A 13130-nucleotide genomic window follows, 5' to 3' on the forward strand; every position below is an offset into this window, starting at 1 on the left:
CATCTTCCACTCCTTACTGCTCCAAATATCTTCATGCTGATTCAGAGGCCTGTGAGCTCTCCTCCAGACCGAGTCCAATGCTGCTATATTGGGAAGCTCCGCTATTTAGTTGCTCTCAGAATGACTTCAAGGTCCTGGCTTAATTCCCTTTGGTTCCAGATTCCACAACCCTCCTCAGCATGTGTCAGAGCAGAGTCAGTTCTTCACTTTAATCATCTGAGATGCCACCCCAGCACGGCTATGGATCTTAAGCCTGCCTAGGAATGAGAGTCTTGTCCAGCCCTAACTGCACTGTGACAGACTTGGAATGAGATTTACATGCATCACTGAAATCTGAGCTCAGACAACAGGATTTCACACATGAGCTACACACTTCAACTTCTGCTGTTGGCAGGAAGGCTCTGCAAAATTCTTGTAAGTAAAGTAATGCTATTTGTAGGGACTCTGCCAATCTAATTGTGTCTTTGTCAATAACTGCACTGTCCTGTTGCCTCTTATTTCTTGTACCTCTCAAGCTGACTTTGTCAGTGGTTTCCAAACCATCACCCTCTGATAATCCTAGGAGTACAACAGGACAATACAGTTATCAGCAAAGAAACAATTAGATTGGCAGACCGCCTGCAAGCAGCACAGAAAAGGGTAGTTGTGAGATTATCAAGTACAAATAAGAACTAACAGACACACCAACTGGGAACATAAAAACAAATCACATACAGATTCACTTCTCAGAGAACAGAAATACTTTTTAAAAAGGATTCCAAAACTTGGACTGCATTTGTCATAATGAAGACAAAGATTCTTACATCAGCTGATCTCCTAGTGTTCTAGGAATTTTTTCCCTATAGCCAATAAAAATATAAATCCAAGAAGTGACACAGGTTTTTAACTCTTGCTAAAGACATTAAGACAGTGCACTGTTTCTCATCAGATGAGCCAGTACATGTTCTGCTGGGACAAGAACCCCTCAGTTAATTTTTACCTGACGACTATCACTGTAGACCTAATGCAGAACTGCACAACCAACCTTATGGTGACAACAGCTGTACTCTACCATCTTGGGTTTGATTTGAAGTGGGGAGGTTGAAGTTCAGTGGCTCTGGAAGTTTGATTTGGCTTCTGGGCTGCAACAGTTCTTTCAGTGTTTGTTTAAATATCTTGGTTATCGAGATAAGGCAATGGGTTTACCGGTTTGTCTAAGCACAATTGCTTTTTCCAGGATCACCACTACCTCCTGCACACTGCTGCTCATGCCAGCTGACTTATCTAGAGCAACAGCTCCAGGACCTCTGAGCTCATGAGTGTACAACACACACTGCGCCCTCCTCAGCAGGCCCAAACAAGGGCTGCAGTTTTAAAAGTCCTTTTTGTCACCTCTAAACACAATTTTTGAAATACTCTGATCTAAATAGGTCAGTATACACAGTTGGGCTCTTCTCACTGTGACAAATTCACAGACCAGTATATACTATTCCTCTACAAGGGCTACAAACAACCTGAAAGATTTAAGAAAAATAGAAGATTCTAGTTATTTCCTGAATCTTACCATAATACTGGGGCCTGCTAAAACCCTCTTCTTTTCCATATCCATCATACAGAAGAATGGCTATAGGGGAAATGGTTACTAGGAAGAGCAAGAGACTCCCTAGAAAATGTCTAGGGCAGGGTGGGGCTGGTACCCTTAACCCTCTAAAACAAAGGCTTTATTCTTCACTTTTACAAAATGCCCTTTTTGATTCTACTTCCTGTTAAAATTGCTTGGCAGCTTCATAAGACAACGTGAAAGCTACCCAGAATTACCTAGAAGGCATGAGCTAGACTCAGTCCATTTGACAAAAGTAGGAACTTTGAACTTTATTAATGCTTCCAGGTTTGAATGGAAGTGTCTCAGAGCTTTGTTGTAATTCACAGAGTATGGGCAGGATAGGAAAATAAAAGGATCTGATACCTGACCAGAAAACACCACTACTTAGGTTAGTTTAAGCACACAGACCTGCATGTGTTTGCAAGTGTAGAAGACAGTTTACAGATCTCATACTCTGGGAAGCACAGTAAGTTGAGGCTGAACTCAAACTATCCAAAAGAGACCTCTCTACCTATTCCTCCAGGATGGAAATGTTAGCTACAAGCAGCAAGGCAGCAGGCCAAACCTGTATTCTCACAGTTCTCCTCATCACTGTTGTCAGAGCAGTCATCTTCCCCATCACAGCGCCAGGAGAGACGGACACAGCGCCCTGATTTACAGCGGAACTGGTCAGCTGTGCACATAGATGTAGCTGAGGGACCGAAAAAAAAAAGAAAATTAGGTGAGCAACAAGGATCAAAAGAGACCTGTTTCAAAGGTAACACTCCCACATATTCTCTTGCATCCGCAGAAACAGAATGCTCCCACCAGTCCCCAGCACTCACTGCAGTTCCTCTCATCTGACTGGTCATCGCAGTCGGAGTCTCCATCACACCTCCAGCCAGCATTAATGCACAAGCCACTGTTGCACATGAACTCCCCAGAGCGACATGGCTGGTGAGATGCTGTCGGAAGGTAAAATAAATAAATAAATATACAGCAAACTCAGACCTATGGAACATCCCAGAAATCTCTCAATGCCACATTTATGCTCCGCTATAGTGGAACTTGGTCCTGAACAGATCCCTCCTGGAAACTGCCTTAATTCCTGCATGCAGAAATGTGCTGACTACACAGTGACCCCCATGACTACTCTCACTGTCTTGAGTTAAAAAATTAATAATCAAAGAATCAGCTTATGTGTGACAAATTAGATAGCTGTCTCTCCAGCCAATGCAAAATCCATTTAGGATTGCAGGTCAGAAGCTTGGACCAGTATACCGCCCCGCACTAACTTACAGCAGTCAGATTCATCAGACCAGTCCCCACAGTCATCGTCGCCATCACAGTGGTAGATGTCCAAGATGCAACGTCCATACGCACACTGGAACTCCTCCAAGCTGCAGGTGGCAGCTGGAACATCTGATGCTAACGAGGGAATCAAACAAAAAATGCCTAAGGTAAAAGGGCACAAGCCAGTTTAAATAAACCTTTCTCCATCTAATAATACACTAGCAAATATTCAATGGAAAATTGTTGGAAATTACTAGCCATTGCTGCATATCTTTGCACGACCTGTATTGCTGAGAAGAACTCGAATGCTGTTTGTGCTTCACTGAGGGGCAGTTTAAAGCTATATACAAATGAAACTGTGCGGTCAACTCACTTTAAAAAAAACACCAAAGGGGTTGATGAGAAAGCAACAAAAAGGATCCAAGAGTGTCACCTTCCCTCTTATGCTCAAGATACTATCTATGTCTTAGTGCCCTCTATAAAGGTTTGCAATGTTTATTAAACCTTTGAAAGCCAGATATAAAAACAAAGCTACCTTTTGGGGTAGCTCTATATTAAGGACTGAGGCACATCAGAACACAAGGTTAAAATATAGCATAATTCCTTTAAAATTTTAACACAAATAAACACTTGAAGACCAAAGGAAGCAAGCAGTGAGGTGCCCGCTTCTGCACCTGACCTTTGAATTTTCCCCCCTCCCTTTCCTCTCAAGCCATTGCCAAAACAAACTGTGCCTTATCAGTTAGGAGCACTGGCAGACAGATGACCCTAGGCAGAGCCCAACAAACTTGCAGTCAAGGATTTGCCCACTGTTCTCTGTTCAGCAGTACACTATGTGGGAAGTGATGAAAAATCTAAGTCCCACACAACAGAATCTGACACCTCTTCTCATACTGTCCGGAGAATGAACTGCATGTTTCAGGCACATGAGTCTTTCAGCTGAGGAGGTCAGAAAACAAATACACCAAGCAAAAGGGAAAACAAAGGCTGGCAATCAGGGACCTGAACTACGCCTGCCTATCCAACCTCAAGTAGTGGCAGAGCCTGCAGGCACGCAGTAAGAGCTCCAGTTCAGCCAGTATCCAGTGGCGAGTTACTAGTGTGTGTTAACCTGTGCCTCACCAAAGGAACCTGAAAGTAGTGTTTGGGCCTCCCTGAGGAGAAAACGAAGTTGATGACTTAAATTCTCATGTAGCACGATTCAATTATACATCCCACCCCGCAAAAAAAAAAAAAAAAAAAAAAAAGCTTAGTTCCACATTGTCTTAGATGAACAGTGAACAGGACTGGATACAAGAAAAAGTTGACAGCCACACTGAGAAAGATAAGAGAAAGGGAGGCAGCCAAAGTGAGCTTCTTAGTGAAGTTCCCTACCTAAAATGCCTTAGAAAAAACTGCCAGCCACAATTTGAGAAGCATTTCAACTCAGAGGAGTAGGGGCATGAATTCAGGTTGCCCTTCCACCTCCATAGGAGGCAAGGTTGAAACATCTTTCCTCACTTCCCCAGCGCCTATTCATGGCCTGCATGGAGCAACAGGCAAGGGAATGAGAAAGGAGAGAGGGGTAAAGGCGAGGGAAAGAGGCTGGCTTCCTCTTAGAGCCTTTTCCCAGCTTAGAAATGTTTGCAGCCCCTGGCTTGCTGCCAACTCTCATTATCTGGAGAGATAAAAGACAACTCCCCCATGCATCCACTCCCCTGCCCTTCAGGAGCTGGCGGCCCTGATCCCCCCCTCCTAGAGCTTTTTGAAGTTTCTTGCTATCTAGAACAAATTCTGCAAAATGCCTTTGAAAGCAGGGTGGGGGAAGGGACCGCTGAAACTTCCACAGACACTAAATGCACTCAGAGACATGGCAGAGAGCAGTGGGGGTTAGGAAGGGACATAATAGACTCCTGTTCCACTTGCCACAAGCCCATGATGGTGGAGGAGAAAACTGCTCTGGGTTCTCACACCCGCACCTTCCCCCATCTCCATCAGTCAAATCAGCTTCCAACTAATTCATCCTATCAGCCCTTATCTGACAAGGTCCTGAGTAAAGCATCTGAGTGAAGAGGGGTTGGGCAGGCAGGCAGCCCTTTCAGCATGCCAGCTGGGAACATGCAGTCCCTTAGGATGCTGTCAGCGGGCAAAGTCCCCCAAGAAGTTTCAGGCAGGAATCAGACAAGAGAATAAAGGAGAGAGCAGTTTTCTCCCCTTTTTCCCTGCCCTCCAGCTCCTACAGTTTTATACAGAGCTCTGTTCAGTAAAGCATAAGCCCCCTGCTTTGAGTCAAGATCATATAGCCATGAGAAGCAACAGAGAAGCAGCCAGGAACAGACTAAGTATTTCTGTGAGGTAACACAACAGGCATACCATCCTCCTCTCATGCCCTCTGGGGTAGACAACGGAAGGCAGCATAGCTGCCAGTACAGGCAGGACTAACTCGTTTCTGATCTCTGCTGCAGAAAACGTGCCAAACCCCAAGACAGGAGCAGGTCCAAAAGGCTATTTCCTGTGGTTACAAAGCAAGGAGAGCACTTACGGCAATTCTCTTCATCAGAACCATCCTTGCAGTCAGTGTCACCATCACAGAACCAGTGCTCAGCTATACAGCTGCCATCACTGCAACGAAACTCCTTCTCCGAGCACTTTCTCATGTCTGCAAAGATAGTAATACAAACAAAGCCTTGTCTTTTCTCAGAGTACCCAGGAAACAACCACACAATGCTCCTGAAGCTCCTAGGGCACTGACAAACAAGACCTCTCATTAAACCATACATTTCCATGTCATGCCGTGCCAGGACAAAACCATCAGTGCTCATTTAGCAGACACAGAGCACAGGATTTGAAAGGAATCCATGGGACTTCACAATTGCATGTCAAGGAATAACAAGCCTCAAGTGATTTTTGCCTGGCAAATAAGCCACACAACCTGAGATCCCAGCCAGCCATGGGAACACAATATCCCACAAGCCCAGCCCAGATAAGCCAGCTGCGAGCCCTTGCCACACTAAGAGGACCCTAAAACTGCACAGGTGGGAGTCTGTGCGATGCCTTTTCAAGCCCCAGCGGGGCAGGCAGCCATCACTGTCATTCATGGTATTGGCAGGGCCACTACTCACCACATTGCTCATCGCTGTTGTCTCCACAGTCGTTATCTCCATCACAGTGCCATAGGCTGCGGATGCAATATCCATTCTGACACGAGAACTCATCTTCCTCACACTCCCGTGGAGCTGCAGGGACACGACAGAGAATAAGGTGAAGACAAGGCAATAAGATTAACCTTAGCAAACACCAAACCTGTGGCATGTCACAGATCAAGCATCCTCCTCCTCCAGGGATACCACTATACTGGAGAGTTCATTTCCCTTATCTTAACAACATCAGGATGGCCACTGCGATATTCCCTGAGTCTCTCTCTTCCACTCCAACCGCAAGTTGCTAGCACAGTGGGCTCTAAAACCTGAGAACATGGGTTGGAGGAAGGACCTGGAACAGAATAATGGAGCCACCCACCCTGTGCTGGCATTCTTGCATAGCTCCAAGCCTGGTTCAAGTGAACCCCACAAAAAAAAGAGGCAACACAGGCCTCTTTTTTAAAGCAATTAATATGGTCTATCATTACCTAACAAATACTTTGTCAGAATTGTACCTCCACCTTTTTTTCCCACAATACCAAAGCTACCTTCAAAGGAAAGGAAATGTTCATTGAAAAGGGAGAGAGAAAATTTCAGCTTCCTCTTCCAAACTCTCCAGTACTTGCAGCCTCATTCCACTCTTTGCCAGTCTTCTACAAAAGCTTGTCTGCAGGCCAGTGAGGAAAGAAAAAGGGACTGCAAAATTAGCACCTGAAGACCTTAATCCAACCGAAACCCTCCTATGGTTAAGTGCTAGTCTGGACAACTCACTAGGAGTCTCTTATCCTCAGAACCATGCCTTTTTCCTTTCATTAGTCTCCAAAACTTTTGATCACACCCTTCTCTACTGTTGTCTTAAATATGAGGGCATTCCAACCTTTTCTGAAAAACAGAAGACCGAATAGACCCAGACCTACATACCTTTTCTTTTATGAAAAGCTTTGAAAAGAGACTGGAAAACCAACCTCAGTCCTCTCATCCAGAGCATCACAAGGATGTCAAATCCCCAGACCCTGCTTCCCAGTCCTCTGCCCAGAAGGCAAAGATCAGGGCAATGCTGATCAAAAAGTGAATTCATTAGCACGCAAGCATTGCATAAATGGCTAAAATGACATGGAATATTTTACAGCCAAGAGATTTATTTTTCTGGTTCCTCCATCAGAGCCACTTTGGAGCACTGTGCACACAACTTCTGGAGAATTCAAGGACTGCAGAGTGATGCTTATTGAGCAGCTGCAATCATCTCAAACGGGCAGCACAAAATTTTGCTCCTAACTGCAGCGTGATGCCAGCCCTAGCAACCAGCACAGTTTTGCAGTTTCAGAGAATCTGAAGCTCAAGGGCTATGCAATGTGCTGGCTCCCTGGCACATGCTGCCAAGTACAGACTGGATGATCTGTTGTGAAGAAAGAAAGTTGCATGCCTGACCACCTTTTGCTAACAGAAGCCTACCACAAGTAAACCTGGTCCTCAACACGAAGTGCAAAGAGGGGGCTGAACTGCAAGGGCTCAGGCAAAATTCACTCAATTTTAGTAAGCTGTAGCAGCACAACAGCAGTGCTCACAGCTAGCAGCCTGCCATGGCAGCTCTTCTGAAGATGGCAACCTCATACGGCAGCAGTCAGTCAGTTTTCAGGGTAACTGGTCTCTGTGTGGGGAGCATAACTACAGCACCTTTCTCTCTTCAGGAAGCTCAGTTTAAAGAGAGAGGATGCTGGGGACAACCCAGCACAGCAGAAAAGTCAGACAGTGGAACCTGAGGCCACAGGAAGTCAGCCAGACAGGCAGTTCAGTTGGATTTGGCAGGGGTTAGGCGTTTCCACGAACAGGGGAGGACATGAAGCGCTCAGCTCAGGGAAGTGCTTCATGGGACATTAACTAGCAAAGCTGCAGGGCATAAGCTGTTCTCCAGCTGGACAGAGAAGCACCCCCTCCCCCAGGACACACATCTGAACAGCAAGCCAGGTGCCAATGCGGGGGGGCTACAGATATCAGGTACACATCTCTGTCAGAGGCAGGATATAGCTTATTGCAAGCCAAAGGTCTGCCTCAGTGGATAAACTCTTAAAATCCTGTAACAGTGGGCTAACGTTCCCCACCCATGGCAGGCAGGCACAGCACCACCCCCTCCCCTCCGAGAGGTGACTTACGGCAGTCCTGTTCATCAGAGTCATCCTCGCAGTCGTTGTCTCCATCGCAGACCCATGACCGGCGGATGCACTTCCCGTTGTCGCAGTGGAAGTCCAAGGGGGAGCAAGTGGGCAGCACTGCAAGAGCAAAGAAACACCTCAGTATGGAGCTACAGCCGGCTTCCTTCCTGAAAAAGAAGTTCCTTCCCTCCTGATGGGAGAAGGCTACACCTCTTAGAAACAAAAGACATGAAATTTCAAGTCACAAGGAAGAGATGTGCCTCCGAGAGGGGGGGCAGGATAGGTCTGCAGCTTGTCAGCCTTTCCTCCCCAGAGGAGCGCTGACCTTTCCACAATAGAGTAGCCATCACAATTCCCCACTGAGTTCCTTTTTTCTCTTTCATCCCTAAGCCTGCTATCATCCCATAATGGCACTCGTTTCATAACAAGGAAAATTACAATATCAACGTTTTCCTGCATGCTTCCCAGTGCAGTCCATCCCGTTTCAATTACACAGTGAGTTCTTTAGGATAAAAACCATCAGAAACAATGGTTTGGGGAACAGGGTTTTGCAAGGCACATGCCACAACAAAAAACACAAGAAAAGTGTGTTTCAGCCTGGGGACTCTGCCAGCTTTTTTTTGTCTGAAGAATCTGTGAGAAGCTTAGAGGCAGGAACCCATTGCTGAGGATAAATTCACTGTGCCTCAGGTACGGGCAATAGGGTTCAAACCTAAAGGTCTCCAGAAGGGATGGAGGGAGAGGGTGTATGGGACACTCGTCTACACGGGACTCTGCTGGCAACCGAGCGGAACAACAAATCCACAGCATTCAAGGAGGCCCAGAGCCACAAAGCTGGAATTCAAGGGGGAGCATCAGCTCTGTCCTGCCCCCACAGATGAGAGAAACCCTCAACCCTGGGGAGGTTCATGCTTTTAAGTGCTGCCAGCTGTGGTGGGGAAGGGGCTGCACAAGACACCGCTCCTGACAGGTGTGTTCTCCAAAGAGCAACGTTAGCTCAGCGACGTGAAGGGGAGCGGGCCGCAGAGGCTAGTGCCTGAAACCCTTTCATCCCAGCCCAGCTTGCCGACAGCATCTCCCGTCTGTCAGCAGGGGGGTCAGCCCTCCTCTGCTCTGCCTCTACTTCTTCCCCTGCCAACGCTGCCCCGGGGGTGGGGGTGCAAAGGGGGGCGGGAGGCTTAAAAGAAGGTGAAGACAACAGCCACGCACACAAGGAGGAGGATTTAATAAGGGAACAAATAGCCACATTTTTGGCTTTCCCAGCTTCCTCAGCCCTCCATCTCCACATAGGCCAGGACTGCTGCCAGCGCCCTGTGGAAGCAGTATGGATTACACTGCACGGAGTCGTCCACAGCTCTTTATAGCACGTCCTCCAACATTTCATACCGAGTGCCTGGCCTAAAAGCCTCCCACCCCTAAGAATACACTACTGCAGTTAAATTCAGACTGGCTGTAAGAGATGTCTTTTGGTAACCACACACGTGGATCACCTTAGCCACTCCCGTAGCAAGGCAGGCAAAGGCATCTCTGTACTTGACAGGACATCACTGCTGAACACCACGCTTGGTGACAAAATACAGAATGTGGCACCAGCCCTCAGGAAAAGGTTCTTCCTATCACATCTAGGATGTCTCGGTGTACGTATTTGTCCAGATCACACTCAGCCACTTCCAGGCCTCAGAGCGGTACGAAGGAGAGGGAGGCATACAGATCTGTATCGTCGCCCTCACAGCTTGACAGCACCCTGGTCGTCCCGTGGCTGACCCACTCCCTTACGCGGTGCTTTCTCTGAGCAGCCCTGTGCTGCTGCATCAAAGCGAAGGAGGAGAGCCTCCTTCTTCCCCTGGGCAGATAGAAAGGGGAAAGAAATCCAAACTCTGCTTCCAAACGCAGCCAAGACAGATATTTGGATTCAGAGAGTCAGCCCCACAGATCAGCCCTCTCTCCCCCAAGTGCAGCTCCCATACATACTTCACATGCTGAGCAAACCTTCCCTGGCCTCAGCTGCAGTTTCGGGACTAAGACCATCCCCCCAGCATATGCTTTTCTGTCTGCTCTGCCCAGTCCCAGCGTGACTAATCACCAAAGGACTGCACAGGAGCCGCCTGGAAGGGAATTTGCATGCTGACTCTCCAGGGGAGAATTCTTCAGGCTCCCAGAGGGTTAGGCCATTAGCACTGGTTCAGAGCTGATACCATTATCCCATTGAACTGCTGCATCCCTTCATGAGGTAACAACACAAAATGAAATTCCACCCCTACAGGGAGCAGTTCAGCCAATTTCATACTCTCCCTTATATATAAAAATTGAGCTTCAACCACAGGGGAGGGGGAGCAGGAGCAGGGGAAAGAGAGCAAAACACAAACTGCCACATACAAAGGAGGACCTAATTCCCACCCTAGCAGACAGCAAGTATGTGCCAGCCCAGACAACACCAGGGGGGAGATAAATCCCCTTCTACAGGAGCTCTCCTTTAAAGGAGGAAGGAAAATGGAAAGAAAAAAAAAAAGAAAAAACACTTAAGACAAAAAAAATAATGAATGAAGGCTGATGTTTCATAAAGCTTAGGAACCACCAATGGGATCGGGCCAGGGATCTGTGTAAATTCGTAACCTGAATCTAATAATGTTCAGAAACAGATGCTTCAAAGGCAAACGCAGGAGATTCCAGGAGCAGCTTTCACGCAGGGGCTGTCTCTCCCTAACCCTTCTTCCCAGCCCTGCTCCTCCCAGCCCACAATCCCTTCTCCCCTTTAAAAAGCAAACTGTCCTCACTGAAACATTCCTGCATGTCCTCCTGTTAGTTCTACACACGTCAGCTTCAGCTCCACTGTACAGCCCTTTGTTCTGGGGCTATTATTGTTCAGCCCTTCTGTTAGTCATTTATTTCTTCATATTTTGAGTTGTTTTCCTATGGAGTTAAAGCTGAGGGCATATCATTAGCCCAGAGTTAATGCGTAGTGCTGTTGTAAGTATATTCAAAAAAATGGTTTGAAAATTCAAAAGTTAAGAGTAAATTTAAAAGTTATGGTGTCACACTTAGGAAAACACAGTGCAGGATATTCAAACAACCTCCACTATATTTTCTTCTGCCATCGTGGAATAGCTATACAATTTGCTAAGTGATTTTACTGCTTTAACTAACTTTAAAAGCCATGCCTCCATCTTCTCCCTCCCTTAATTAGAAGAATACATGGCTACACACGTGAAACATCAAGGATTCCTTCCATTGCCAGAGAGGGAGAAAAACTGGATTATCAAGCTGGATTAGCAGTCAGAAACCTGGAAACAGAACACCTATATTTTCTTCCCAGCTTTGATAGCAATTATTGCATGACTCTGGGACAGCTCTAGCACTTCGGCCCCACTTCTGGTGGTGGTAAAGTTAAGGACATTTATTACTTCCTAAGATAGCTGCAATGCCTTCATAGGCACTGCTTCCACTGATGAGAAAATGTTAGATTGCGCTAACATGGTTTTACCACTACTCAGAGCAGGATTAGGTACTGCAACGGTAAACACAACTAAGCCTCAACCCCCCCTTCCCCATTCAATTCTCTCCACATCTGAGCAAAGCGGCAGTATTCTTCTTGAAAGAAATAAGCAAAGGCGAGTCCTGGGATGGAGCTGAAGACAGACAAATGCCCACAAAGATAGGAACTAACCTGCTTCCCCAAGCAGAGGGAACAAGCACAAGGAAAGGGAGCCGTCAGGAAGAGCTAAGCGGGCCAGTGACAGCCTAAGAGAGCACATCTGTCAACTTGCAGTGAGCACCACAAAAAGGCCTTTGAACTTCCAACCATTTCCCTGAGCTCATCCCTCTGCACGGTCACACTGGACATCATCCAAAGTTTCAGCAAAGCTAGGTCTATCGTAGGCCTGCTATTCCTCCCCCTCTCCCAACTCCTATTACACAGGGTGCTCTTTTACGGCCAAGCCGAAGGGGAGGGGGAAGAGCAGGGGGAAAGGGACGTTTATAAGGTGAAACGCAGCCTCAATCACGTCCCACTGGCCTTTGAACACTTTATCCCTGTTGCCTGCAGTGCCCAGGTTGCTTTGTGCCCAAGGACACTAAGTGACTGGTGCTCAGATCAGCATCACAGCAGGCTGAACAATATGGTTTGATTAGACAAACTCTCAGTCATAAGAAGAATGAGGAGTTAGCTTAAATATTAATTACAAAAAGTTCATCCTACCAGTAGCCTGCCCCCGAGCTGTACTCGCATAGCTACATATCTGTATGCACACAGACCTGGCTGCTGAGCTCTGCATCAAGCGGACCGTAGGTCCAGAAATGTTCATTAGCCTGCTCTTGGGAAAAAAAAAGGAGACACTACATTTCACCAACCATTTTTTGGAAAGACTAGTTCCAGAATAACAGAAAACATTTTCAACAGCGCTGCCAAACTGTATTTAAGCACTTTGCTGGTCAAAAATACAAAAGAGAAGAAAAAAGGGTATCAACACCCAATCTTCCACAACCCTTCAATCAAAAGGGCTATGCCTGAGGGGCACTGCATTAATTGTGATGCCCTTTGATGCCTTTTAAAGGAAAAGCACATTTACCAAGCCCAATAAAATAATGAAGCATGAAGTAAACTTTACTCACAAGAAATACCAGATATGGAAGTGGTGTCTTTTCAACAGAAACCATAAACTGAGTTTAGCCAAACCAGAGGTTTAGAAGCAAAGCTTCACCTAAGCTCTTGCATCTGAGCTTCAGACTGGTGATTATGGAGAAGGCAGAGGAAAGACTATTCTTCTAAAAAAAGTTTCCATCAGTTTCAGTAAAAGGCCTGGGATATTTTTATCCTCACATCATCACAAAATACATTTGTGTGGGACTGGTAGGTGTAGTAGCTATGCTGTTTCTGGCAACAAAGAAACATCTACTGTACTTGAATGTGTTGTAGCTCAACAGGAATTACCTGAAGTTCCCAAATGAGACGGAAACAGAATGCTACTTCCAGTAAGCTTTAAGGTAAAAGAAGTAAATTATTTTTCAGGC

At 46.4% G+C, this 13130-nt stretch overlaps 1 protein-coding gene across 6 annotated transcripts in view; it reads right to left on the reverse strand.

Moving 5' to 3' along the window:
* The window catches only part of LRP4 (LDL receptor related protein 4), an 89751-nt gene that overhangs the window by 23377 nt on the left and 53244 nt on the right, over window positions 1-13130 (reverse strand). For all 6 annotated transcript variants that reach the window (XM_083839441.1, XM_083839442.1, XM_083839439.1 and 3 more), the window contains 6 exons: window positions 8124-8240; window positions 5956-6069; window positions 5376-5492; window positions 2861-2989; window positions 2407-2526; window positions 2148-2273 (listed from right to left, as the gene is read on the reverse strand). In XM_083839441.1, coding sequence (XP_083695567.1) covers window positions 2148-2273; window positions 2407-2526; window positions 2861-2989; window positions 5376-5492; window positions 5956-6069; window positions 8124-8240 — 723 coding nt within the window. The remainder of the gene's footprint in view (window positions 1-2147; window positions 2274-2406; window positions 2527-2860; window positions 2990-5375; window positions 5493-5955; window positions 6070-8123; window positions 8241-13130) is intronic.

Source organism: Anser anser (genome assembly GCF_964211835.1).
Source record: "Anser anser genome assembly, chromosome: 5".
Classification (NCBI taxonomy): Eukaryota; Metazoa; Chordata; class Aves; order Anseriformes; family Anatidae; genus Anser; species Anser anser.